The 27,901-nt window shown below is 42.1% G+C and overlaps 2 protein-coding genes and 8 non-coding genes across 18 annotated transcripts; 9 read left to right on the forward strand and 1 right to left on the reverse strand.

Moving 5' to 3' along the window:
* Positions 1–630: 630 nt before the first annotated feature.
* C1H11orf54 (chromosome 1 C11orf54 homolog) lies at positions 631–12,373 on the reverse strand. Of its 2 annotated transcripts, XM_074571383.1 has the most exons (10): positions 12,245–12,354; positions 11,207–11,292; positions 9,425–9,548; positions 7,280–7,378; positions 6,281–6,354; positions 5,429–5,530; positions 4,293–4,469; positions 3,406–3,555; positions 2,710–2,826; positions 631–943 (listed from the first exon to the last, which is right to left on the reverse strand). In XM_074571383.1, exons 3-10 carry the CDS (start codon positions 9,480–9,482, stop codon positions 770–772), a joined length of 951 nt encoding a protein of 316 aa, XP_074427484.1. In that variant the 5' UTR covers positions 9,483–9,548; positions 11,207–11,292; positions 12,245–12,354; the 3' UTR covers positions 631–769. The 2 variants fall into 2 exon arrangements, with proteins under 2 accessions (XP_074427484.1, XP_074427485.1); XM_074571384.1 differs by lacking the exon at positions 11,207–11,292 and having other exon boundaries at positions 12,245–12,373.
* Positions 11,866–27,307, forward strand: TAF1D (TATA-box binding protein associated factor, RNA polymerase I subunit D). Of its 8 annotated transcripts, none has more exons than XM_074571356.1 (17): positions 12,431–12,475; positions 12,913–12,983; positions 15,021–15,257; positions 15,357–15,819; positions 16,086–16,261; positions 17,834–17,891; positions 18,216–18,501; positions 19,837–19,907; positions 20,158–20,210; positions 21,456–21,601; positions 21,950–21,997; positions 22,856–22,895; positions 23,436–23,508; positions 24,245–24,299; positions 25,232–25,315; positions 26,174–26,246; positions 26,887–27,307. In XM_074571356.1, exons 3-7 carry the CDS (start codon positions 15,034–15,036, stop codon positions 18,297–18,299), a joined length of 1,005 nt encoding a protein of 334 aa, XP_074427457.1. In that variant the 5' UTR covers positions 12,431–12,475; positions 12,913–12,983; positions 15,021–15,033; the 3' UTR covers positions 18,300–18,501; positions 19,837–19,907; positions 20,158–20,210; positions 21,456–21,601; positions 21,950–21,997; positions 22,856–22,895; positions 23,436–23,508; positions 24,245–24,299; positions 25,232–25,315; positions 26,174–26,246; positions 26,887–27,307. The 8 variants fall into 8 exon arrangements, with proteins under 8 accessions (XP_074427431.1, XP_074427457.1, XP_074427443.1 ...); XM_074571342.1 differs by having other exon boundaries at positions 25,235–25,315; XM_074571370.1 differs by having other exon boundaries at positions 12,447–12,475; positions 12,851–12,983.
* LOC141738156 (small nucleolar RNA SNORD5) lies at positions 19,952–20,023 on the forward strand. The gene has a single exon (XR_012585333.1). It is a non-coding gene; the product is annotated as a small nucleolar RNA SNORD5 (small nucleolar RNA).
* Positions 21,225–21,350, forward strand: LOC141738150 (small nucleolar RNA SNORA40). Its single transcript, XR_012585327.1, has one exon. It is a non-coding gene; the product is annotated as a small nucleolar RNA SNORA40 (small nucleolar RNA).
* Positions 21,692–21,830, forward strand: LOC141738141 (small nucleolar RNA SNORA8). Its single transcript, XR_012585319.1, has one exon. It is a non-coding gene; the product is annotated as a small nucleolar RNA SNORA8 (small nucleolar RNA).
* On the forward strand, positions 22,218–22,349 carry LOC141738144 (small nucleolar RNA SNORA1). The gene has a single exon (XR_012585322.1). It is a non-coding gene; the product is annotated as a small nucleolar RNA SNORA1 (small nucleolar RNA).
* LOC141738140 (small nucleolar RNA Z40) lies at positions 23,062–23,134 on the forward strand. Its single transcript, XR_012585318.1, has one exon. It is a non-coding gene; the product is annotated as a small nucleolar RNA Z40 (small nucleolar RNA).
* On the forward strand, positions 24,059–24,190 carry LOC141738146 (small nucleolar RNA SNORA18). The gene has a single exon (XR_012585324.1). It is a non-coding gene; the product is annotated as a small nucleolar RNA SNORA18 (small nucleolar RNA).
* Positions 24,977–25,115, forward strand: LOC141738142 (small nucleolar RNA SNORA8). Its single transcript, XR_012585320.1, has one exon. It is a non-coding gene; the product is annotated as a small nucleolar RNA SNORA8 (small nucleolar RNA).
* On the forward strand, positions 26,290–26,419 carry LOC141738143 (small nucleolar RNA SNORA25). The gene has a single exon (XR_012585321.1). It is a non-coding gene; the product is annotated as a small nucleolar RNA SNORA25 (small nucleolar RNA).
* Positions 27,308–27,901: the final 594 nt, after the last annotated feature.

The raw sequence follows: 27,901 nt of genomic DNA on the forward strand, positions 1-27,901 counted from the left end.
GTTCCCCATGACCAGCTATGACCATGCAGGGAGCTTAACCAAATAGAGAAAAAGGGGAAAAATAGCAAAGAAAGGAGAGGGAACTACTGGAGAGAGTCCAGTGGAGGGCTGCAGAGATGATCAAGGGAATGGAGGATTCCTCTCTTATGAGGAAAGGCTGAGAGACCTGGGTCTGTTTGGCCTGGAGAGGAGAAGACTGAGAGGGGACCTCATCAATGCTTGTCAATATCTAAAGGGCGGATGTCAAGGGGATGGGGCCAGGCTCTTCTCAGTGGTGCCCAGTGACAGGACAAGGGGCAATGGGCACGAGCTGGAACATGGGAAATTCCATCTCAACATGAGGAAAAAATTCTTTACTTTGAGGGTGCCAGAGCATTGGAACAGGCTTCCCAGACAGGTTGTGAAATCTCCTTCTCTGGAGATACTTAAAACCTGCCTGGGAGATACTTAAAACCTGCCTGGACGCTTTCCTGTCCAGCCTGCTCTAGGTGAACTTGCTCTGGAGTCGGGAGGTTGGACTAGATGATCTCCAGAGGTCCTTTCCAACCCCAACCATTCTGTGATTCCGTTTGAATTCAATCATAACTGTTTCAATGACATGAACACTCTGAATTTTTCCCTTTGACACCATTACGAAGTCAGCAGTTTAATGCTCTCATGTTTATTCTTGACTCTGATAAATGTGCATAATTAAAAGCCTTATAAAAATCAGCATGTGTATTTTAGAAAGACTGAATTGCTGCGCTTGCACCGGAGCCTCCTCCCAGTTTCAGTCTCTCCCAACAAGGTGCGTCTCCTGGGGCCGGTCGATGCGGAAGAGCTGCTCGGCAGGCAGGAGGTACCCCAGGTACTGCACGCTGTCCGGGCTGGTGTCCTGGTGGTAGTGTCCTCCTTCCCCGTGGTGGCTGAAACAGTGGGTGTGCTCCACACGCAGATCGAAACCCTGTCACCAGAGAAAGGCCAGTGAACACGCATTCATGTGAGCAGTATTTAAAAAGCCCTAGGTTAGTCCCTCCTAGACGCTTATTTCTACACATCTTAGAGCCTGGCGCAACCATTAAGCAGCGAAAATTTGCAAGATGCTTGTGAAACTAGTAAGACAGAAGAAGAGGAGCTGTGCAAGGCTTCACCACAGGACGTCAGAGGGAAAAGAATTTAGAAACCCTGACCGCCCCCAACTTCTGCTGTCAATCTCACGGAGATTTACTGTTGTTTTTCTTTCTCCTTTCTTTCCACTGGGATTAAATAAAGCAGTCACACCAAAGAACTCCTACCGAACCATCAGAACCCCTCTGCACTGAATGCCACAGACCCATGCGATAAAAAGGCAATCTCTCCCCCAATTCTGAGAGCCAGCTTAGATGAAAATGGGAAGAATAGCAAATAAAATAACAACTAGTGAGGTCACCTGTTGGTGAAAAGCCTGTCCCCATCTTTCTTATAAGCCCCCTTTAACTACTGAAAGGCTGCTATAAAGTCTCCCTGGAGCGTTCTCCAGGCTGAACAACCCCAACTCTCTCAGCCGCTCTCCATAGCAGAGGTGTTCCTGCCCATCTGACCATTTTCATGGTCCTCCTCTGGACCCGCTCCAACAGGTCCATGTCTTTCTTGGGGCCCCAGAGGGGGATCCCCCACTCCAGGGGGGATCTCATGAGAAGGCGAATCGCTTCCCTTGACCTGCTGGCCACCCTTCTTTTGATGCAGCCCAGGATACGACTGGTTTTCTGGGCTGCAAGAGGATCCTGATGAGTAATGCTATAGGGTTTGAATGCCATCTTCTGCTGCTGTCTCTGTAGTGACACTCAGACATTTCCAAAACCATAGCCTTAGCCGAGTGCTGTTGAGCTTGCAGTAGATACAGATGGGAATAACCCAGCTGCATCCACTACACAAGTTGCACTGGTTCTGAATGGAGCAGATGTCGACGGCTGTTTTCCAAGTACTCATCAGTTGATTCTGGGGAGACGCACACAATTTAGCCTTAGGCCAAAGGCTGCCACATAACGACAGAATAAAGTCACACCCTTGAACACATCCAAGCCTACAGCATGTCTCATTTTACTCTGAAAAAAATATTTTTGTATTACTGCATCATTATTTATAAAACAGTCGTTTTCATCTATGGTTTCCTGTTTACTTTTAAATATAGTCTTCCTAATGGTGAGCATGGCTTTTGAAACCAGATTGTTTTTTATCCTGAATTGTTTGCTGTTGAATTTAGTGCTTGTGAAAGATGCTAGATAACGTTCTAGCATGAGGTCTTGCAGACTTTAATTTGCATCAGCAATGAGACACATGCTTCACATATTTCGACACAGCATTAGCAGAGACCATTCTTATGAAAGTGAACTACATGAGCACATGGCTGAACAAGCTTCCATGCTCTCGACATCTCTCCTGGTGTGGCCGCCATTGAATGCAACTATCCTGTTGTGTTTGCGTCCCAAACACTTGCAATTGGAACTGAACCATTAAGTTCAATCCACTGTGAGTAGCCACTAGGTTTCAGAACAGATTGACCTAGCCTCAACTGAAACCAGTGACAGAACCGAGGAGCTTCTGTTTCATTACACCACCTCTGGAAGAGTTTAACACAACATATACGCTCTCCTGTTCTTAAAAGGAAAGAAAAGAAAAAAAGAAAATCACGTCCAAGACAAAATTCATAACAAGCCTCAGTTTTCACTTAGAAATGAGAAAGAGACTCACTGGATCTCTGGAAACAAATACTGTCTGACAAATGAGTGGAGCCTTCATTTCAAAGAATTTCAGCCAGTTATTCACATCCTCATCGGTGTTCAGAGGACAGGCAGAAAATTCTGTAGGCTACAGCAAAAGTAAAAGCTTTGTAAGTGAAAGGAAGACACTTGTATCAACACAATTTTTCTCTAGCAACTTTCCTTTGCTTTTCCCCTCCCCACTATTCTGTTCCCATTCCTTCTTGCTCACCAGTGCCCATTACTGTGTTTCTGCCAGAAAAAGAAGTGACCAGAATATTGCTTCTTTCATTGCAAAGGCAGTGGGAGAACTACTGAAGTGAGGATTCTCTTCCTGATATATTTTAGAAGCTCGGTTATTTTTAAAAAGTCTATCGCTTCTTGTAAGTATCATCTCAGTTCATGTATTTAATTTCAATTCATTTTACAATAGGTCTACAGTTCTTCAGCTGCCCACAGGTTTCAAAAGAAAAGATGAAGGGATTAAGGCCAAGTAATACAGCACCATTAGTTTTGCAAAGTCAGTTTTGTAATGTCAGCTCCTTACTTTAATACCCTGCTTATCCTAACAGTTTATGCATACATTTAAAAATACAAAAGAAAGTCAAGGCACTAAGATGTTACACCCTGATTTATACTTCTGCTTTCAGAAGGATAAAGAAAGTTATATGAATTGAGAACAACTTACCATAATGTGAATCTTTGCTTTCCCCTTCTGAATGATAAATGTACCACCCATCCCAACTGGCTTTTCTCCATAGTGTTTCTCTAAAGTTTGTCTCAGACAAGTCACAAAGTTAAGTTCCCCAGTTCTTCCATTGGCTTTCACTTCAATGACCTGGAGAATAAAGCTACTTTGTCACTGCTGTCTCCTGCTGCAACAATCTGCAAAGGTCTATGAAAGCTGCTCTGAAATTCTCCCAAGCTTATAACCCAAGATTACTTTTTAAAAATGTGAGTTTCCCTGCAAGTGCTGCTCCACTTGCATCTGTCCAGTACCTGACTGCTCTCTTTCACGACTTTCTGTTCAACGCTGGCTTTGCTTGTGAAGGGTGCTGGGCAGCAGGTCATTTACTCGCACATGAGACAATGGTAGAAGCAACCCCTTTCTGCCCACCAGCTGGCTTCCGCTCTGTTCTAAAGAAACTTTTGGAAATAGAGAAATTTTTTGACTGGTCTGCCAACACCTCTCTGTGCTACCCGTGTTGGAGGAAGCACTTCTACAAAAAAGTAGACAACTGCCCAGACCTGATTTACACAAGTCAGTCATTGTATAACCATTACGTTAAATCACTGCTCGTTTGGACTGGATTTGGATGGATGATTTACGATGGAAAATTTACACTGGAAAATTTTTAGTAAGCTAATACTTATCCCTCAAAAATTCAAATGCCTGTCTGTCTGCACCAATTCTTCCCCTTGTTCACCCGCTTCAGTTCCTTATGCTTGGATATTCTTTCATGGAATTGCTACTTTACTACTACCACAGAAAACTGATAGGAGAACGTTGAAATGTGAGTTTCCCTTCAGCCACAAAGGTCTACAAGCAAAGTCACCTTTGATCCAAGTACGCACCTTACCAGGTTGGCCCTCACTGGCATAAAGGTTGGCCAACAGCCCAAACTCACAGTCGTTATATTTACTGCTGTACTTCTCAAGCAGGCACCCTTTATCTGCAGGATTTATCTGAGCAATGTAGCTCCCATTTACAGCAGGCTTTTTTTCACTCTTACTTTGAACAATAGCGATAAGCTGAGAAAAAGAACATGTAAGGATAGGTCAAATAAGTTGCTCAGAATATGTAAGAGTCAGTCAAATGAACAGAACTCATATAAATGCAATTTAAGCTTCGGACCACGATCCCAGGAAATAATCCCCTTCGTCACGTAGCTCGCTCTCTCAGGATGAGGTCTGTACTAGTATGAAAAGTGCACTAATACTGTAATGTAATTGAAAACTACTTTCCCTGGAGAGTTAAATTTAATGTTATGTGAATAAGAATGCTAGTATTAAAAAAAATGAAAGAAAAGTAGAGAACAAAGTCTAACCATTGAGACCTGAGGCCTGCATGCAAGTATTGGAATTTTATGTGATACTTTCTCAGTGTAGAGTAACAACCAGTATTATAGCGACTCAAATTTAATGCTGAGATGGTCTATCTCATCTGCTAATAAACGCACCAAAAGGAGAGGGCAAGCCCAGAAGTTTATGCTTGAAAAGACTCTAACTAACAAAAGCCTCCACAGGCAATAGTTTTTGTCTCCTGCCGCTCCTGCAGGTGATCATTTTGGATGTGGCATCTTTAAAATTTACAATGGTAAAACAAAACCATCCAAGAGGGCAAGAGACAGGGAGTATTTCAAAGGCATTTACCAGTAACTTTGACAAGCATTTCTAAATCTTGTCTTTAAAACCTCTGGTCAGGTCTTCATCAATCAGTTTCAAAAAAATCATGCTTCTTGCAGGCTTCAAAACAACCACATGCTTCCTGGAGAATTACAAGTTAAAAATTAATCTTTATTATCTCAATAGTATGCACACCTCATTGGATGGTCCTCATCTCCATGCCTTGTAATGTGTTTTATGTGCTTTTGGCATGAATTGTGTTTATTAAATGTTTTGTTGTAAATGGGAAATACCCAGCATGATACTGCTCTACTATTAAGATACTTCCATGAATTCATTGAAAACCATCACACTTATTTACTGACTTCAGCATTTACTCCAAGAATCTTAGATGAAGCAGCTCCAGCTCCAAGAATGAAAGCTCCAGGCAGCTCTATCTCTTTTGCGACTGTATTTAGATCGTAAACCTGCAAAAAAGAAACAATCCTTTGATTTTGTGCAGTGCTCTGATTTGGAATTGCAGTTCTGTTCACTGTAAGCTCTGGACGCATTTTGGATAATTAGGTTGGTTTCTCAACAACACAACATTTGGTAATAAGAAACTGGGTACGTGTGCATCTATTTTCTGAAAGGTAGAGTCTGCCTGTATGTTCCCCTGCCATTTTACCCAGAACGGAATTATTGTTTTTATTGAAAATTATATTTGTGTAAAATAAAACATGGAAGGGAATATCATATGTAGACAGATGGGGTGAGGTGTCAGAAAGGAGGCATGATATTCTTGGAAAAGGACAGTAATGTGAATCCAGTGTTGGCCTGAAAATGCAAATACAGACAGTTTTTACAAAAAAGCATAGCTGTGACTTGAAATCACAGGCATGCAGCAAGCCATATATAAACATGCAGACAAGCCCCTTGTTTAGTACTTCCTTCCATGTCTCCTGTCACAGACGGTATGTCTCCAAAACTGTCTCATATTTGAGGGCAGGAGAAGATGAACCATCAACCACAATATGCTATTTTTGCTACAGTGTGTAAGATTACCTGACGTAGTCTGTATTTAACACACGTCAAAATTGATCTCGTAAAATACTGAAAAGTCTTTTTCACAAGTGGAATCTTACAGTATCCATTAGTCTTTAGTTTTTGTATTTCAACAAGATACTGCTTTCCTTCAGACAAATGTATTAAACCCCACAGCTACAGGAAAACCTCACCTTTTCTGTCTGTGCAACAGGTATGAGGTAAGGAACACCTCCCACATCTGCTATTCTAGGCTTTCCGCAAATTCCTGGAAGAACACAGCCAGTTAGCTTGGTAAAATGTTTTTCCCTAAAAATCTTAAATGAGCATGCAGTCTAACCCACCAAAGACTGGTTCCTCAAACTTCTAAAACCCTTTGAGAACCCTAGTATGCTTAGATAAAATATTACACTATTAAGAAGTCCAAGGACAGTAAGCCCTGAAATGATTCACAGCAGGATTTAATGCCAGGCAACCTGTTGTAAAATTAACATTCTCTAAGCACAAAAAAATATTAAGGTGGGCAACAACTGCCATTTGCCAGTTCTCCAGTTAAGACGCCCTCACTACACAGTGGATTCCCCCATTGGGACTCCACTTCCAAAATTTCAGCAGTGCTGGATGCCCAAGTCTTAGGATATTCATCCCATTTATTTGGACATGCATTTTAAGAAGGGATGAACCACCTTCTGGAGGTGTTTCTTTCACTACATTGATGACAAAGGGAACTCATCTGAGGAGCACAGATGACATGCCTGTCTTCCAGACAGCTAATGTCAAAGAACATTAATCCCACTCAGAATAAGACAAGTTTCACTTCAGAAATGGCAGGAATTTAAAAATGAATGGAAGCACAACTCCTTAGGTTCAGATAGTCATTGGCATGGATCTAAAAAATTTCTCCATCTGGAAGGTAACAACTTAATTTCAAAATCTTTTCAGTACACTAAATGAAGCTTATGATATAAGTGAGTACTGCAATCATAGCTTAAGGGAAAAAAATTATGACAAGTACTTGGTAATGACTTTGTCCTTGTTCATACATCAACTAGGAAGCAAATCCAGAAATAAAATGTAGCATTCCTCTCATGCATATTCTTTACCTGAAAAACAATTCAAGCTCTCCCAACGTCTGTAGAAGATCAAAACCAAGTAGGATCAGGTAGAAGAACTGGACAGGAATGCTAGGTTACCTTTAGCAGGAAAGTGGAAGGGTTCCTTAGTCAGATCAGGACAGTCTACAACAGAGACTTCAGCATCAGCAAAGTTTTCTTTAAGCCCTTTCTGCAAAACTATAATAAAGAATAATGGCAAAGTTATTGGCAATGAAAAATTACCAAAAGTTTGACAAGTTACTGACAACAATAGATGTATCTGTTTAGGCTTTATTTCAGCAAGATACTTTGAAGGACTTATGCTTACCCTAAGTAACTCCATTGATTTAAATGTTACTATCTGTTGGCACTTGTTTCCTGAGTCAGAGTTTCAGAGAAGAGCTACCACACTAATTCATTTTAAGAATTTTAAAAACCTTTTAATTGAAATACAATAACTGACTGCTCCTGGTAGCACTAGGAGCAGCACAATGTGAAGTAACATAGGTAAACTTCAGCTACATTCAGCAGTGGTTTTTGTTCACGAGAGCGGGCAATTATGATCACCGTCAAACATCATGCGAGAGCCAAGGAGGAAGTAAGTTTCAGCTGAAGTGATAATCATTTTTTTAACTATATTAACTATGTATCTCAAACTCTCTGCTGTCTGGAAACTTCTGCTGTCACAGGATACTGTCTGTTATATTTACGTGCACGTGGAGATTTTCTGGCAAGTGCCACCGTCAGTACAGGACAGATAATGAATGGTGCTGATGATAACGAACAGCTCCAAATCTAAACTTTTGGGTTTGCTTCATATCAATGCTTTTAGGCTCAGAACCTGCAACATCACTCAAACAGGGAGGATTCTTACTTAGACAAGTGCACTGTTTGGAAACAACTTCCAAACCTCAACTGAGTGTGGGATTGCCTTCACATCCCCCGTGTTAAAGGGTCAAAGTTCTTTCATGCCTGGGGGTCTGCTTTAACGGATGTCTCAAACTGAGGAACAGAAAATCCAGTCTGTGATCTCAAATCCGGCAGTTCCTTATTTACTCAGAAGACTTCCCTATGCCTTTGTTTCCTCCAATCAAGATTTCAGCCCTATCTTACTTCTTGTGAGCAGATTTACCAAGCTGTTGACCACAAGGGTCAGTAGAAGGTACTTGGCAGGTTTCTAAACACATCTCAGTACCTTCTGGAAGTAGACAAGGACAATAAAAGGGCACTTCTCAAGTTATACTCAAGAGCTGAACAGCAACAAAATTCACAGCCTACAGAAGGTCCTCAGGACAGGCTGGGAGGGAGGGAAAGGAAAATTCTGCTTCACAATCCATCTTTTCTGCTACTGTTTTAAGCTGTTCTACTGCAAATAAATGCTGTTCTCTGCTGAGCCCACAGGTGTATAGCAGCCCTGGCCTATGGCCCCAACCTGATGGCTACTGGGTGAGAAAAGCACTAAGAAACACCCAGGGTGCTGCTGGGACCACACTTCTGAAAGCATGGAAATGTCAAACTGACAGATTTGGGAGAGTGGTAGACTGAACCTGAGGACCTCTCTGAAAGAAAAAAAACCCTTTAGTACATCTGCTGCGGGAGACAAACTGCTAGAAGGAATAATGCCTTTCTAGGAGGGCAAGGAATGAAGCTAATGAGCAGGGAGGTTGTAGCAGATCACCTCCAGTATTCCCTTCCACCTCAACCATTTTGTTACTCTGAGCACATTCTGTGAGGGCTTTGGAAAGAAACAAAATAAATAAAATGTTTCCTGCAGCCTGGTTCTAAGGCAATCACCAAAAAAGGAGCTAACTAGGTTCAAGCAAGAGGACGTGCCATGCTATACTGCTGTATATCAGCTGTGTTTTGAGTAGTCTTGAAAAAGAATTACTGGAGGGTAGTGGAGGACAGATGATCCCAGATGTGTAAATAAGTTCAGTCTGTAATTGTCAAACTTTCACAACCCCTGCGCAAATCTGCAAATGCGGCAGACAGTTTTAAAGGGTTCGAGAGCCTGGTGGTGTACTTAATTATCACTTGGGGTTTGGGGGAGAAATCATCGTTTGTTTCAAAAATAGCCTATAGAAAAATAGTGCTTTTCTTTACACCTCAGTGTGCAAAGAGCAGGAACATTCCACATGTACTATCTGTAGGTTTGATAAGAACTTTAGATTTTGATAAGAGCCTTAAGATAAGTTTGAAAAGCACATTATAAGTTTGCAAACAGTTACACACTGCATGACTTACCCCCAGCAAGCTCCTCCAGACTTGGAACATGAAAAGCAAACCTTTCAACTTTGTCCATTTCCTAATTGGTGCAGATTTCTTTAGGTAAGAAATTGCAATACACCACGCTGTAGGAGTGACTGATCTGTTAACAAGGATAATAGTTTAACCATTAAAACAGGCTTTTTTCAATATGTTACTTATTTTTCAATTTGACTCAAGAATACATAGACAACAGTAGAATTGTAGTCCTGCCATGAAAAGAAAGACTAACAGCTTCAATATTAATTTCCTTATGCACTTTGGAAGAAGATGTGTCTGTCGTCTCCATATCTGGCTCAGAGCATTACATATGCTAGTCCTCAGGCTTACAGGTGGGTGTAGGCAAAACGCATCCCACGCTGAATCCAGTTCAAGGGACAGATCAGGAGATCTATCTGTCCTTTGTAAGCCTGGAGTCATAACTTATTTTTGAAAGAAAACTGGGCTTTTCTGAGCACATTAACTGCCTCCTCAGGTCTTCCCTACCTTAATGTTTACTTTTCCAGCATTGGCTATGGTGGACTTTCAACTTCAGCTCTGACATGGCCTCCCAATTGATTCTGGGCATGGGTTTCCCGTCCCGGAGGGGAATAAAATAGCAGCAAAATAGCAAATGACAGCAGCAAGTTCTGCAGTATCAGGCTCTGGATGGGTACAGAGCCCGCAACAAAAAGTTTTGTTTGAACATCAGTTTAAGGACCCCTTTACAAATGAACTATATTTCAGTCAGCCTTGCAACAGCAGTCAGCTACTAGGGCAAACCACTAGCTCAGGGCAGAAACAGCTGATTATACACTGCCTCTAAATCAGCCACAGCAATCATTAACTCCTTAGACACATGCCTGCTGCACAGAGCAGAAACAGGAAACGGGTCCCACTTATCCAAATCTCAGGCCTTGGAGGAAAAAGCCAAAAGCCTAATTACATTCTCAGACCTGACAGGGCTTTTGTTAGGAAGGACTATGGTGTGAACTAGCTGTTTATGGTACACTTTCACCTTCTATTTAAAAAATATCCTAGCTTTTACAATTGTCGAAAATCGTTAACTGTCCTTATACCATAGACCTCTCAAGTCAGCACAAAGGAAAAAAAGACAGCGGAAAAAAGAAATAAAAAGAGTTGGGAGATCATAGCAGTCACCTCACTGAAGTCTTTGAGCTCAAAGTTCCGCCACCCCAAATTACTGCTGTAGCAAGTAGTAGAGAAAGGGAGAAAGACAGCTACTTGTGTACATTAATTCTCATTTTAGCTGGTCTTGTCCATCTCCACAGGTGACTCCCTCCCCCTCTGGCTGCGGAGAAGACAGTAACAGGCTGGATTTGGTGCCTCTAGTAGAAGCCTGCTATCAGATGGAGTGAATCAGACTCCAAGACTGCAAGTGTGCACCAAACACAAAAAGGGAGTAATTCAGTCAGAGAAAGAAAGTGAGAAGATGGCTTTGGCAGCATTGTTTTAGAAGGTCCTCATCCCCTCAAGAACCCTTTGCCATGTCCAGGAGGCTGTGCCAGCACTCAAGACACCAGTTGAAAAAATCCTGAAACAGGCTTGAGAAGACAGGCTAGAACTGCTGTTGTGCAAAAGGCAGAGAGGCAAGACTTAGACACAGTTCAACTAAGTAGGATCAGATATAGCACCTACACCATTGCCTGCTGTTTAAAGGACAGTAGTCAGGCTCCTCACAATCAAGAGAGGAGGGAAAGACTGGAAAAGGCTCAATGTACCATAATGAACCCAATCTGATTACTAGACAGTAGTCCTTACCAGGAAGGACACAAAAGAGAAGTAGATCCGTGATTCACCACTGCAAAGAGAGCATTCACAGGGGAGTGTGTCTAGCGAGGGAGAGCCTGAAAGGAGACAACAGACATGATCCATCATGGTGAGGCTGAGTGACATTGAATTACTGCAGAAGACTTTCAAAGAAAGAACACAAATGCTAAAAGGATAAGACTATTAGATCTGGGTTGGTACAACAAGAATGGAGAGAACAAGTATCTAAAAAGACTTTACAAGTCTATCTTTTTGAAGCAGTAAGAAAACATCATAGAGAGTAGTCAAGGGCTAGGAGAATGCAGATGAAATGGAAACCTCAATATTAATGGGGTGAGGAGAGTTGTCTAGTAGCAAAAGTCTGAATCAAAACTAGTTTGGAGTGTACAAGCCATAGAGGAGAGGTTACAGGCAGGCAAGAGATGAGTCGGCATCGGGGGGTGGGGAAAGAAATACCAGGGGAAAAAAAATTGAAGATGACAGCCAGCGAGAGAAGAGAAATCTAGCAATGACACCAAGAAGAGCAAAAACACCTCAGATGCATTCTCAAAGGTTGTATTCTTCAACCGGGGCCATGCAAGGAGATCCCGTAGGTGGCAGAGGAAGGCTGCGGGACAGCAGGGGCGTCTGCTGGGGCGGCGGGGATTCGGGGAGGGGGATGGATCATGGCAGGGCAAGCAGAGGCGAGACTGGGACTCCCAGGGAGAGCACCCAGCCAGCCCAAGACAGCAGAGCGCTGGAGCAAAGAAACACCAAAGCCGACGCTGCGGGGGGAAAGAAGAGGCTATCCAGGCCGGAGCCGCTGGCAGAGGGAAGGAGAGGCAGGACAGCAGTAGCGAGAGGCCGACGGGTGCAAGGAGCAGCCCCTCGGAATCTCACAGAGAGCGGGAACTGCGCCCTGAGGGAAAGTGGGACCCTGCGGGCGCGGCGGGGAGCGGACGAAATGGGGGGCAGCCGGCAGCTGCCCCGCGCCGGTGGACAATGCCCAGCACCGCACCCGGTCGCCGTTAGCGTCTTGACCGCACGTACCTGCCCCGCCGTCCGGACTGCGCGGCAGCAGCACCGCCCGCCCCCGCCGCGGGCCGGCCCCGGGGACCGCCCGCCCCGCCACCCCCAGCATGGTGGCAGTGGGGAGGCGCCGGCCCTTCCTGCCCTTCCTCCCGTCAGCCCGCGCGCCTCTCGCGAGCTCCTGGCGGTATTTAAGCTTTGGGGCGGCCATTTCGCGCCCTTTGGGGCAGCGATGCGTGAGGCGGAGGGGAGGTAGGTGAGGGCGCGATCAGCATCCGCCGCCATCCGCGGCGCTATCGAGGGACCGGGTGAGGGCGGCGGCATGGAGCCGTGCCCGCTCGCCCAGCGCCTCGACCGGGGAACCCTTCCGCGGGGAAGCGCCCGGGGTGGGCTGGCGGAGCGGCCTCGGTTGTCCTCGGGAGCGGGCTGTGTGGCGGCCACCGCTGAGGCTGTTGTGGGGAGCGATGGCGGTGGGGTGTCGCCGACCTGTGGGTGCCCACACACAAAATGTCCGCCGTGGCGCCGGCCCCGGCGCGCTGGTGGAGGCGGGGTGGGGGGGTGAGCGGTGCGTCCGGCGCCTTTCGACATGAGGTAAATGTTGGCGAATTAAACGATGGCTGCTTTTAGGAGTGGAGAAGATTGTTTGAAATAATCGGCCGGTTACATGCTGGTTGTTTTTCTTCCCTAAGATGTGTCTGGCGTGCCAGCGGTTACGAGTAGAGCTGCAGGAGAGGCGGTAAATGATGCTGAGCTGCCGACTGTAAGTATCAGCCACAGCCGGTGTAGTTAATCGTGCTGTTGTTGCACGTGTTCGTGCTTTTATCTTGGGCTGTTCCGTCTCGGGACGCTGTGTTTGCCCGGTCTTGGGTGAGCTGACTTGAGCGGTGTGCCCGCGCTTTGTCCAGGGCACAGCACTACAAGTTTCTGTCAAAAATCACCTTTTCTCATAGCGAAAGACAGATTGGGTCCCTGTGTTGCTTTTTTAAGTGCATTAGGATGAGTTTAAGGTCTAGCGAGCATACTTCTAAGCCTGCGTTTAATGCAGATTTGGAATGAAATCTTTTCATCGTGAAAAATGCAACAGGGTAGGCTGTGTCTTGAACAATTAGATGATGCAAAATGTCATCTAAGCGTAGACTCCTTAAAATTCAGTCACTGATGTATGGCTGCAGCAATTTTGTGATGTTTTTATCTTTGTTCTGAGAATAACTTCGAGGTCACTTGTAGCCGTATGGGTTAGAGAGGAAATGAAACTTAATATTGTGAGCAGTCATGGCTGCTCATGTTCTGTAGCCATTTGTTCTGGCCTGCTATTCTTTACTACTAGTCAATATGTATCTACTGTATTTTCAAACTTCTCAATTTGCTGTTGCATACATACCCTTTTGTCTTTGTGTGCTTTTGGGAAGCCTTCTCCCTGAATCTGTGCAGTAATCTGTACTCTGATTGAGAGTATCGAGACAACAGCAGGTTATCTGAGGACAGTAGATGAGTTCTACTATAGTGTCTTGAGGTGCCAAATTGTGTGTTTGAAATATTAATGAGTATGATGATGGGTTTGTGAAACGGTAAAAAGCATGGTAAAATTACAAAGATACAGACCTACGGGGCTAGTAAATGACAAACAAGCAGGTAGAATAACTCAAGGCTATTACTAGGGAAGGACAGGTTCCTGTGCGGTGCGTTGCAGTCCCTTTTGTGTAGACTTGGGCAGCTAAAGGGGTGGATTGGGTTATATTGCAGATTTAACTGAAAATGAACGTTTTGATTGTGGGGCTAGTCTCCATGTGGATTGATAACCAGTGAACAAAGGTTTGATAGATTGTTAGAGCAGGAGGCTTTAGGTAATCACGTAGCTAGCAAAAGAACAGGGAATATGGCATTGATTGCTTCTGATGACGACACTGTGTAGATTAGTTTAAAAAAGTTGTAAACCACAGTGAAGTGAGTATTTGTATATGACTTAAAACTACAATATCCCTAGAAGTATAAGAAGCTGTTGGCTACATAGAATAATAGAATCTGTTGGGTTGGAAGGGACCTCTAAAGGTCATCTAATCCAACCCCCCGGCAGTAGAGACATCTTCAACTAGATCAGGTTGCTCAGAGCCTCATCCAGCCTGGCCTTGAATGTCTCCAGGGATGGGGCCTCCACCACCTCTCTGGGCAACCTGTGCCAGTGTCTCACCACCCTCAGTGTAAAGAACTTCTTCCTAATGCCTAATCTATACCTACCCTACTCTAGTTTAAAACCATTGCCCCTCATCCTGTTGCTACATGCCCTTGCAACCAGCCCCTCCATGGCTTTCTTATAGGCCCCCTTCAGGTACTGGAAGGCTGCTAAAAGGTCTCCCTGGAGCCTTCTCTTCTCCAGGCTGGACAACCCCAACTCTCTCAGCCTGTCTTCATAGGAGAGGTGCTCCAGCCCTCTGATCGTCTTCATGGCCCACACATGCATGTGTGCTTATATAAGGGAAAACATTCCTAGAAGTCATTTCTACAAGTTTCTGAACATCTGATGCAACTTTGAAGTTAGCCTTGCTTTTAGCAGGAGTTGGACCAAAAGAGCTGTAAAAATCCATTCTGACCTAAATCATGCTATGTATATCTTGAGATAAGTGGCTGCAACTTAACTTACTATAAAGGTTCATACATTTGCTCATGGTTCACAGGATAATCTTTGTTAAAGTTTGCTCACAGATTTTTATTGGAAGTATACCCTATTAGGTGGAGTGGTGGAAGGCTTGTAACCTGATTACATAGAATTTTCTTTAATTTCTTGAATTCTCATTTTTAGGGCAAACTGAAATATGACTGATACAGATGAGTCCCAGGCTTCTGATGCTGATTACCCTGAGCTGATATGCAGCCGGCAGAAAGAACCATATAAGGTACATGCATGTGAAACAAATAAACAACTGGAATGTTCACGTTCAAGGCAGAAGAATGTTGCTCCTGAGGAGTCTTCAGATGAGCTTAACAGTATATGTAATTCTTCAGCTGAGGTTTTACTGGACAGCAGTGATTCAGAAAGGTGAGTTTTTAAATCTCTAGTTTAGAATTTTTCATGTGAAGAACCTGTGTCATTCATAAAAGTATACATTCTTTTGAATTTAAATATTTTTTTCTTCAGTGATGTTTCTGCTGCTGTTGGCAATGAGTACCATCCTAAGTGCTCCATTGGACCTTCAGAGGAAAAAAGGAGATCTCAATCTTCAAAGCAACGAGCTGATGAATCTGCTGCAGCAATGCCTGACAATGAAAGCTCTTCAGATTCTTCTCTGTCCCCTCCGAGTCCAGTGAAAGCATCTGAAACTTCCACGAAGCAGAAGTCAAAATTCAATTTGAAAGCGATTTTTGCATATCACTTCAGGGGAAAGAAGTTTAAGGCTGCTGCGCACCGAAAATACAAGTGTGGCTCAAGCAAGAACAAGAAGAGGTATGAGAGCACGCAGATGCCTACAGGGAGGCCACCACTGACAGCCTCACCTCAAGAGCAAAAGAGAAGGCTTCTACACAGAGGCTTTCATTTCCCTTTTGTTGAAAAACATTATGGAAAGAAACATATTCCCTTAAAGATGGTTCTTGGCTATGAGGTGAGTTCTCTGTTTTGTGGGATAAATATAGTATTTTTTTAGTCTAAAAACCAAGTGAATTTAAATTGGCTTCTATCTGATAGGCTATAATAAAACAATGAAACAGTTTTTGCTTCTGTTAAACAGGACACTTGATGTTGTCTGTTTAATAACTTAAAGACAAACACAAGTAAAATACGGGTGTCAATAAATGTTGCCATTCAGTTCATAATATAAATGCTTTATAGTGGTATTTTTAAGATCTCACCTGATGCATTTTTCTTTAGCAAGCAGCTGCAAAGGGATATTTCCAGTACATTGAAATGCTTAAATATGAAGAACATCTTAGAAAAGCTTTAAAAGCCCTTCAGGCTAATGAAGACCTAGAAAGAGAATGCCTGGCGGTACGGAAACACAAATATTTAGATGATGAAGGCCCCATTTCCCCTATTCAGGAGATGAAGTAAGTTCATCCTTATATTTTCCGGTGGTATAAAACTTGCTCTTTTATTCTTAACTAAAATATAAGTTTGTGTATACAGATAGATGCATCACGCACACAGAGGGACACAGCTCTAGGTCACCCCCAGCCTGTTTGCTGGCCTGGGGAGGGCATCAAGACTGCTTTAGCTACAGATCCAAAACACAGTACCATACAGGCTGCTGTGCAAGACGAGTACAATCTGCTGCTCTTACAGTTGAGGAATTCGGGAGGTAGTAGAGTTGCTTGTAGCAGCATGCGATTTAGTGACAGAGTTGTAGGTATATCGGGTTCAGTTCCTATGCTGTCCTTCTAGCCTGTATCAGCATTGTGTAATCTAAATGTGAGTATCTGCTTATGAAAGCACTGGGTTTTTTTGGGGAACAAAACACTCAGCTGCCTGGGATTCTGTGATTGTAAACGTGACTTGGAACTGCTTGTACAATGAGATATTTTTAATCTGAAGACTGATTGTTTCAAGTGGTGATTTGTACTGTCTCATTAAACTGACATGGTAGAAATGTTTTAAAACAAAAAAACTATACTTCCTGAAATTAGTCCCTCTATAGTTATCCCAAATAAAAATGTGAAGTGTTTTATGGCAAAGGCTAAAAGATATTTTTTAATTTCCTTTTTACTTTATTAAGCATTGAAGTATCATCTTAGGTCTTTCTTTATGGTCATTTAACTTAAATGTGCTAAACGGATCAGTAAAGCAGGAAGAATAATTAATGTCGTAAATATACTTAGCACCTTAAAACTAGAAAGCCTAAAAGACAGTGAAAAAGTGCAAAGCTGTCCCTCAGCTACTGTTCACTTTAGTAATAAGCACTTACACTGCTAATTTATATGAGTGGAAGTATTAGGGTGAGCCTGTAAAATGAGTAACAACAACTAGCTTGCTTGCTTAAAAAAAAACAGAAGAAACAAAGTTCTGTAGAATAAATGCAAGCCAGCTCATCCAGGCACTCAGTTCTTTGAGTACTAGAAGACTTCTGAGGTTTTGGGACGAGTCCTTCTGGTGTCGCTTGTTGAAACCATAGTACTAAAATGGCTTCATGTCTTTCTGGGGAGTTCTTTATATCTTGAGAGAAAAATCTGTGGATGGTAGTGGGATTTCATACTTGTGTTTCATGGCAGTCTGGAGAGAATACTTCTCAGTTGTAGTACCAGGAAGACAGCTGTGTAGTCTTCTTAGCTGAGGCCTCTTATTTTCTTCATTGTATTCTGCTTGATTTCTAATTTGCTGACTTTCTAGCCTGTTTGCCAGTGTAATCCTAAATATCTCAAAACCACTAGTGATGGCTACTACTAAATTTCTCCTGCTGCTAAGCGCTGCTTCCATCCTACCAGTATTGCTAGTGGGGATGTAATTCTGCTGTCAGACACTATCATTTGAGAACAACCGCGTGAAGAAGTAGTATTAACTTAAACCCACAAGCTGTAGCGCTTCCATATGCATTAAGAGAAACTAGGGCTTGTAGTGGGAAAATAGTTTACGTGTTTTAGACCGCTATGAAAGTACAGAGCTTGATTTGAATTTCTGTATTTCAGTCATGATGATGACGGCTTGAATTCTGATAATCCAGAAGACTTCGATGCCAGAGTAGTGGTGAGTAAATGTTCCTTAACTTCAGAAACTCCATAACCTTCTTCCTATTTTGAGGTTAAAGAATTGGTAAATAATGTCTTCAGTACTTAATTCCTGAGTTTACGTCCAAAGGTACCTGTATGATACCTGTGAATCTTGATCTGTAGTGCAAAAGGGAGTAGTTTTGAGAGTCCAGACTCTCCTCCTTGGAAATAATGCTGGAATGTATGGGAATTCTAGGGTTCTCTGAAGAGTTCTTAAAATCTGCGAAGTTACTACAAAAATTTTACTTTTTCAGTAGCTCAAAGCTAGACTTGTGAATACTTCTGTCTTCCATTTCCTTAGGAGAACAGCTCTTTCATTATAAGCAGCAAAATGCCCAGTAAGAAAAAAATCAAAGCCAGAAAAAAACCATGCAAAATCAATTGAAGTGATCGAAATAGAGGAGGAAGACAACTCTGCTTCTGAGAACTGTGTGCTTCTACAAGGTTCACCTCTGAACAGAAAACTTAACGAATGAGGTGGCAGTGGTCACTCTTCAGATTCCTTTTTCGTGGCTACTTGGCTTAAATCACTGGTCTGAAGTCAATGTTGAGCTATCAGCCAAGCAACTAGTCAGACTTGGTTTAAGGTGAGTATATTTGGCTTCTGTCTGAAACTGTTACAAAACAAGTGTAATCTTTTTGCTAAGCTTTTACGTGTCTTCTGTGATGTCCTGTTGGGTGTATGATATCCTTGATTCAGTGGCTGGTAATCTTGCTGAACCTCTAGCTTCTGCAACTTGACTTCTGTTAACCAATGGATCGTAGAATTTATGTAATTAAAAATAGGAAAACAAGTTCCAAATATTGTAACATAGAAGGGCCACAGTATAGAAAAGTCTATGCATTTGCATAGAGACATATACATGCTCATGTTACAAAGGGCAATTTGAACACCTTTTCTCTTTTCATAGCTGACTTGAGGGTGAGTGGTACTTGAGGGACTATCTTTCCATATCTTAAGGAAATGCAGGTTATACTTCGAAATACTTAAAGAGCTGAGTAAGACTTGAAGACAGAATTGAAGCTTAATGCGAATTTTTGTGTCAACAGTAAAAATGCAAAAGTCGTTAGTCAGCTTGGACAAAAGACTATTGCAAAATGTGGTTAATGCATTTGAATGATGATAAAATCAATTTGTATGATTGAGGTTGTCTATTCCATGCAGAATAACTTTTCAGAAAACTAATTCTCTGCTCCTAACACAATAATCTGAAGTTATCTTAATAACTGTAGCAGCATAATGAATCTTACATAAAGATTCTTTTTCCCGTCTTGCCATCTTCTGTCCAGAATGGGGTCTGATGTGAATGTGACTAAGCAGAAGATGAAAGCTCTTTATAAATTACTTAACAAACCTTGCCTGATTTGCAAATATCTTTCTCAAAAGGGGTTTTTTTAGAGATGGAAACAATGACTAGTGAATGTTTAGAAAAATGGTCTGAATGTGGCTAACTGCTAGAAACAAGGCTGTCTTGGTAGCAGTAGAAATAAAAAAAAAATGTTTGAAAAGTTTCCTTGTGAGTCAATGAGATGTAAATAACCAAAGGGTGATGTGCATCACTCACATACTCTAATAACGAAATCTCTATCAGCAACAAACTAACAGCTGTTCAGCAGGTAAAAGTAGTCTGCGCTGAACAGGGATGTTGTCAGAAAAAGACTTATATCTACTGGTTTAATTTCCTTCAAAATGGAATTGACAGTGAGAGGAGATTTACAATAGGTGCTCAGTATAATGAGAGCAGGTCAAGTTGCATTCCTTATGCTCGAGTTAGTGTCCCAAATCTTTGTAAAGGAAGTTTGGGGTTTCCCAGATGCAACTTGGTAGCTCTAAGAAATAAGACTGCAAAAATTACTCTTCACTAGTTGAAGATCCCATTAAATATTGGTCCAAAATTAATGGCTAAATGTAACTCTTTTAGGCATCTACCTGAGAAATACTCTGTATGGCTTGAAAGACTCATCCTGGATCTAGGAGTGGGGTTCTTGCTTGGTAAGGCCTAGCGAGGTGGTATGTGGAGTCTCGCTCATTCTGCAGTTCATGTGATGAATTTTTCTGTTCAACTGCTGAGTGACTCAGAAATGAACTAAATTTCAATTCTGATTAGAACTGGATAAATACACATGAAAATCTCTTATTACAACTGTTAAATGGATTGATGAAACCTAGCTTTTGGCTTTAGGAATTGTCAGTTATTTGACTGTATCTGATAGTTCTTATCACTTTGGTTTTTTTCTTCTAGTTTATGTTGCTTTTGGGAGATGAAATACTGCTCAGTTTTCTCGGATGTGCAAGGTAAGCTGTTATTTGCTTTGCAGTTCTTGTTTTCTTCAGGTGGGTTTTTTGCTTCGCAAAATGTTTTGGAAAAGCAGTATTCTATAGTTCAAGCAAATATATTAGTGTTCCATAACTGCGCAACCTCTGTGGAGCTTTCAAAGTATTGAATTCAGTGTAACGTCTCTTTTATCAGTCTCACCAAAATCAGAGCCTGTAGCCTCTGCTTGAATGAAAATTAAAACTTAGGAGTTCTTGAATACCTGTGTATTAAATTGAGTTTTTTGTTAGGAGTTACATATAGAAATACTTTGTTTTTGCCTGATATTGAATGCTGCAGGGCAGCTTAATCTCTCTGATTTGGTTTGGACAATACCTGGGATCTTCTCTGCTGAAGATGTTGAACTACTGTAGGTGTAGTCTCCTGGTGGTGCCTCACCCACACTTTCTGTACCAGGGTGTATCATAAAGCTGCAGCTTCTGATCGTGTCCTTCTGGTAAAATTTCATCTTTGAGCATGTCCCATGCAAGAATAGAGGGATGGCAGGAAGAAGCTGGTAGTCTTGCATGTATGTATTGCTAAAGCTGTGCATCTTGTTACCAAGTTTGTGTGGCTTCAGGAGAGTCTAGGAAATGGCATGGAAGACAATGCCGTGTAAGATTACTGGACAGGAAAATATCTTTAACATGGGAAGCCCTGAGCTAAAGCTGGGCAAGTAATGAAACCTTGCAAGAACATACTTAAGTAAGAGGATGGGAACAGGGCATCTTATTTGGCCATTGCTGCAGTAGGGGTAATGGGCTAAATCACATACCAGCTCGACACAACATAAATTGTTCTTATGATGGTGTATCCGATACTGAACTTCTTGGCACAGTAACCTTAGTCCAAACTATACCTGCCTCTAAAAACAGAAAACAAAGTAGCGGAAGGTGACAGTTATTAATGGTGAGTATAGAGTAAACTGGGAAATAGCTTCAAATGCTGTTTCAAAAGTAGTGGGGAAATAGAAGCTGATGCATTGAATCTGTTCTAGCACGTGTTCAGTTTTTGTCTGTTGCTGTAGACAAAAACCTGGAACCTAGTGCTTAGAAAAAACCCTTTTTTGCAACCCACAGCTGATTAACATATTAGTTGTGTTACTTATATGAAGGGACAATATTTGCATGCATTCAAACTACAGTTCATTTGAACACTGATAAATCTAGAGCATGGGCTTCATATTGCAGACTTGCAGAAGTGTAGTCATATCAATTTCCTTCCAGACTCTGCAGATGAACACACCAGATCGGCAACAGGGAGCAGTTGTAACTTTTTCGGACTGCTTGAATTCTTAGTGGCTGTTTGCTGGCATTCTGATGTACAAATTCATTATTTCAGTGGACTTCAGTGGAATTTGTTAGCGGCAGAGGTAAGCTTTGTGGTTCTCCTGAACTTCAGCATGAGTGTTAGATTTCTTCAGACAAGTACTATTTCCACAGCAAGTAATCAGACCAGTTTGTGCACTGTATGGTATCTGCACCCAGCAGTATCTTCCTGATGGGGTGTTCAAAAAGCAGTGCTACAGCACTTCAGCAGCTGGCATCGTTGGTTTTCTTGCGGATGTGCTGGTTAAACTTGGTATTTCTGTTGAAACAAGTAGCCTGAAAATTTCTTACTGGGAATCTTGTCAAATGCAGCATTGAAGAATTGTTGAACTGTTACGGGATAAAAGCATAGTTAAATCAATGACATTGTTCCAAAATATTTCTTCTTAAAGGGGCATTTCTGCGATGTCTGGAACATAATGGAAAGTCTCTACTTAAGGGTAAGTATTGAGGAAGCAGTTTTCCTATGTGGAGGTAGTTGGATGAGGATCTTAAAGCTCAAATCTTAGCTTTTTCATTGCCTTTCTACAAAGAAACAATATTTTATTTTGAAACAAAAATCCAAGTACCAGATGGCAGCTAGTGACATGTGTTAAAGTTAACTGGCTAGGCTTCAAAACCAGAAGCTATTCTGCAGACATTGTGAAAAGTTAATTGTTATGCCTCGTTATTCAGCAAATAGACACAACTCGCTGTGTGTCTGAATTGAAAAACGTGGCTAGAAGAGTAACAGGTTGTGCTTTCCTCACTGTAAAGTTAATTGCAGTGGTGACAATGAGACCTGTAACAAGTTTACTTAGTGGGACAGTTACGCAGGCACAGTTAAAGATGCGGCTACTGTAAAATCTCAAGGATTAGCTTGTTTTGATGTTTTGTGAACTCTGCATCCTGACTACTAAAGCAAGTAGAATTAGCAGGTAGAGGAAAAATACTTGCAGTGTTGCATTATCGTAGACGGCTTATTAGAGCATGTTTGTAAGCTGTCTTAAAATAGTATGTCATAAGCGTTTTCTTTACATCACAGTACCAGCTGAGTGTTGGGTAAATCCCTTGGTTGTATCTTCTGTGCCATAGTGCTCCAAGTTCTTAAATTGCAGATAAATTTTGTTGATAGCTGTGTGATAGACTGGGCCATGGCAAGAAATGCTTTGGTTTAGCATCAGCATTCAGGCAGTGTAACTGGACTATGGTCTACCTGCATCATATTGAGTACAAAAGTGCCTAAGTCTAAATAAATTACTGAAATACTGAAGAAATTTGGAACTGTTACTCAGATGCAACAACTTACTTCTGTTTAGGAAGTCCACGTGATGTGGTCCAGTCTGAACTAGCATCTTGGTAAGTTAATACGACAGACTGTTTTTTAACCCTTGCCTGTTGCAGGTTAGCTGTCTTTAGCCTGGTGAGCTGGTTATATTGCTGGGTTTTCTTACTGTGAAGATGCAGTGTTGCTTTAGAAAACATAAGAGCTTATCTTCCCCCAGACTTTGGAATACTGTGAGAAAATTGTTGTGATGATTGGCAAAATGTTCAACTGCTCTGAAAAGAGTGAGTGAAAATAGCCTTTCTGAACAAATCTACTACATGAGTGTCCTTTTCCTGTCACTTTTTTCAGGGCATCCGAGTATTTAACATGCAGTGTTTTGTATCAGTGAGCAAAGATCATGACTATGTGACTTTATTTTAAAAGTAAACAAAATAAAAAGAGCTGTCAAATTAAACAGGGTAATATTCAGACATTATAGTAGCTTTAAGTGTGATTCCAGATCCAGGCTGCCTGTAACACCTGTGGAGGTTAGAACCATTTAAGTACGAAGTACTGCTGTAGGTTCTGTATGCACATACATGTCGGTTTGTAACCTTAGCCTGCTTTTTCAGGTGGTATGTGATTAGAGAAAATGAGAGAAGACATGGAGGATGCTATTTCACAGTCAGCTGAAGCCCCTTCTAGGTTAGTACAGCATCTGAGGTTCTGTGTGTTCCTTAACGATCGGAGGGCTCTGGTTTCAGTGGCTGGAAGTCTGTATCAGATGAAGCTTACTGACTTGTGGAGTGTTTCAGGGACTTTTTTTTCAAAACTATTTTGGTGTATTTCAATGTAGTACTCCCTCTGTTAAATGAAGAATTTATTTTAACTTTGGTTTGTCCAAAGAACAGTCATACAAATTTCTCAGTCAAAAAGGAGGTGATCAGCATAATTGCTTAAACTGATAGTTTTACAAGTTATGCTTAGCAGCAAAGTTACAAGGAGGATTCTGCGTGAGTACAATTTTGTGGTTAATTCCCTGTGTCATTCGCCTTTCAGGTAACATTAAAACTGTTGCTAATATGAAGAAGTTACTTCATCTTCCCTGAATGTTAGTGTATCATTTACCTTCCTCCTTTCCCCAAATGTCTTGAAACCAGTTAAAAAGACACTTAGTAGGGTCTGTGAGATACTTTTCCACTCTGCTTGATTTTTTTTTTTTTAATCTCTTGTGTTCATTTATAGTATGAGGAATGTTGAGGTCTATCCCGATAGGATCTCCTCTGTAGGTTCGTGTCGTTGGAAACGCCTCACAGAATAAACTTGTGGTTTTGCTTTACCCATTGAACTACCTGTTAGCTCTGTGGGATAAAACTGCAAGACAGATCTCGGCAGATGTAGCATCCTAGGAACTGTAATAATGCATTATGTTCTCCTTCAGGTGCTCACTTCTGCTTTTGATACAAATGAAAAAGTGATTCAACTGGAAAACCTTGGTAAGAGCCAAAAGACAGTGTGTGCTGGGACTTAAAGTGTAACCAACACATTAAATTGTATAGGCTGAACTTCTCTTCAGCCAGGTTTTTGTGTGGTTACCTGATTTCTAACATGATTTCTTGTGGTTTGAGTTTTCTGGATGGTTTGAAACAGTGTATTCCCCCCTTGATCACAAAGGAATGACGCTTATTTCTTATTTTGGAGTCTGTAAGTAAGAGACAGCACTGTCTGAACTTGAAGTAACCTCACAAACATGCATTTTTGTTCTGTGTCAAGAGATGCTCGATAGTTTCATACTAAGCAGCAAATTGGGGTCAGATCTTTACGTTAGTGTTTTAAAGAGTTAATTTCTGAGCAGCTCAGCCAGGTTACTACTATACAATTAAAATTCCTGGCTTCTGTTCTACAGAATGGAGGATGTAAGGTAAAACAAGCAAAATTGCCTGGAAGAAGGATAAATCCTTCACAGCAGGAATATGTAAAAACTCTGAAGAATTCTGAGGTTGCTCTTCCTATTAGGTGAAATTCATGCGCTCTCTTTTCCCTCTTCAGTTGCACGGTAGCTTTTGTGAAACAAGGAGTACATCAGGGTAGCTTATTGCTAGACACTAACTGGTGCCTACGAAAGCTTGAGTGTTAAAGTGAGCAGTTGTGGATGAAGAGCTACTGCAGCTCTTGCACTGTATGGTATCTGCACCCAGCAGCGTTCTCCTGATGGGATGTTCAAAGAACAGTGCTACAGTAGTTCAGCGTTTGGCATCGTTGGTTTTCGTTCTGCTGTGTCTGTAAAACCTGGTATTTTTGCTGATACAGCCTTTGTCCTCTTGTCCTTGCTTCCTATTTTCCTGTTCCAGTGCGAGAACCGGATACTGGCCAGTATCCAGAACTGGAACTCGACAAGTGCATTGTTTATTTTTCTTCTTTTTTTAAGCAGGTGCTTTAGGATACAGAAGAACGTGAATTTTGCGGTGTTAAAAGGATGAGCTGTGGAAGATGATGACAACCTGTTTGACGGGTGAGCACTGGGTTACTTGTCAGTTGAGGAGGTTTCATGCAACTTTACACAAGTTTGCGTGTTAACTCGGTATGGCTCTAGAACATTGAGGCTTCAGTGAACTGTTACAGACAAGTGTAGGAATGGTTGTCTAGTAGCAGAGATTGCTGGGCAGGGCTCACCCCAGATCTTGGCAGGATCTGAGAGGTTCTTATCTGTGAGTCATTCTTGCGTGTGTGTATATATATACTTTAAATGGAGGTCACAGTTGCGTAGTGATTTGTAGTACTAGTTTCTGCATTAGGCTGATGCTGGTTGTGAGGAATTCCTCTGTACTCAAAGCTTTTAACAGATTTTTAGGCTTGGTGGTGTACAGAGCTTGGCTTACATATTGGCATGATTAACTGGAAGGATGGTAAGGGATGGAAAACTTGAATGTTGATTTAAGTTGGTAATAGCAGTGAGAGGACATAGCTGGTCATTACCAAGGCTGCTGGGATGTTGCTGTTTCTGGTGAGCTGTGGACATGACCGTAAAGCAAGTCCATCAGACTCTTGAATTGCCACATGATGTGGCACCAAGTCTGCTGGGAATAAAGCTTTAGTGTAGGTCACAGACACAGCGCTCCCTCCTTCGGCTGTTAAGACAAAGGCAGGTTCCTGCTGAGGTGTAGGTATGTGGCTGTATCCTTGGGCATCTCCAGCACTAGTTCTAGCTAGAACCTTTGTAACTTGGACTCCAGAAGCTGCTGCTGAGGGGATGGTTGTCACACACCCAGAAGCAAAAAGAGGAGACAAAAGGCTGCTCCATGCAATTTACATCCAGCTTGAGTTTGTTGTAACTTTACTGACACTAAAACCAAATCTCTTCAACCCACAGTGTCTGCTGCTAAGTCACTGCATCTCAGAGGTGTGAGAAACACCGCCCAAGTGCCACCAAAGTGAGTCTGAAGGTAAGAGTGCTCAGCAAAACTGGTGCTACTAAAAAGAAATTCAAGGTCACTTCAAAGAGGGTTTGCGTGGCTGAAAAACCAGCAGCTCTTAACGCGGTGACCGCATAGTGAAATCCTCTGCAGGATGCCGTGGACACCTGGTGTGTGCTATGGTCTATTTATGAGGAGATATGCCTTGTGGAGTGAGGCCTCTTGGAGTGAAAAAGGAGGTTTATTTTGAGATGCTGATGTAGGGAAGAGGCTGCTCAGTTCCATTCTGAAGCCAGTTGACTTTCACAGCATGTGAAGTTGGAGAACAACAGGTTGATACAATTTTGTGGTAGGAGCAGGCTTGTAATTAATTGCTGCTTCCTTTTCCCTGGGCAATACCATACCTTCCTAGAGCTGCATGGATGGGAGTAGTTACAGGAAATGGAAAACAATGATACTTGAAGCTGGCATTGAAGTCATGCTTTTGCCCCTTACCACTTCAGTAAGGGGTGTATGCACATGTTCCCTGTGTCACTGCTTTTACACCAGCACCATGTCCTGAAATTAAGCTGCTTCAGAGGTGGGGAAAATATGTTATGCTGAGCATGAAGAGAGTTCAGATCACTTTTCTTTCGAGTAAGAGTGCTAATAGATTCTTTTCCTCTCTCAGGTCCCTGGTGATGTTGCTGCGAGTCTGCTGCAAGGGACTGCACAGCTCTTCCATATAGAGAAAGAACCTTATCTAGAGTGTTTATTGCAGTAACTAAGAATTGAACATTCATTTTATCTTCCCTTACTGCTTTGTAAATTGAAATAGTGCATGTTGTCTAAAACCCAGTTCAGAAGCATGAGGGGCCTTTGCCCTTACCCTTTCAGTTCAGTTGTGACTGGTCTCTGTTTTGCCCTTCTGGGAGATGTGGCTGAGCTGCCTGCTTGGCCTTGCAGAAGAGCTACCTAAACTGAGTGACTGGAGAAGGTCTTACCAGCTGTTGCCCCTCACTTCTCTGATACTGAACTCAACTGGACTAAAGCTCAGTAGAGGTACGTTCTGTACAGAATGTCACAGCATTTAATAAACCTGATGTCTGAAAGCTGCAGCCTGGGATTATTTCCTGTTGCTACACTGTAAGTAAACAAAGGAAAAGTCAGTAAGTCGTGGCTGTGAGCAGCTGGGGCTTGTGGTCTGACCGTAAGAATATTCATGCAGAAGAGCCATGAGGGGGGAGATGAGAGGGACTATGCCTGCTGCACCTCTACTCTTTGCAGGGCAAAAAGCCTCCACCTGACGTCACTCTCTGAAACACCAAGCTTGTTTTGTCTTGTGCTCTGCACTTACCAGGGGGGTAACAACTTGCTTCAGCTGCTGCAGTACAGAGACTGAAAAAATAAGTGAAAACAAGCATAAACTATAGTTAATTGCAGTAAAGTATTGGAAACTTGTTTTTGATGAATGTTTTAAACAGGGCCAGATTTAATGAAATGCTGATAACTTAAATTTATCGTAAAAGTTGAGCTTTGGATTTATCTTGATGATGTAATGACTTACCTCTGACTTGGAGCTCAGGAAACATGGATGGAAGACCTACATTTGGAAGCAGTAACAGTCCTGTCTTAAGGTGCTTTAAGATGTACCTCTTGAGATAAATCACATAGTGCAAAGAACAAAAAAACTTCGGCTTTACAGA

Source organism: Larus michahellis, chromosome 1, assembly GCF_964199755.1.
Source record: "Larus michahellis chromosome 1, bLarMic1.1, whole genome shotgun sequence".
Lineage (NCBI taxonomy): Eukaryota > Metazoa > Chordata > Aves > Charadriiformes > Laridae > Larus > Larus michahellis.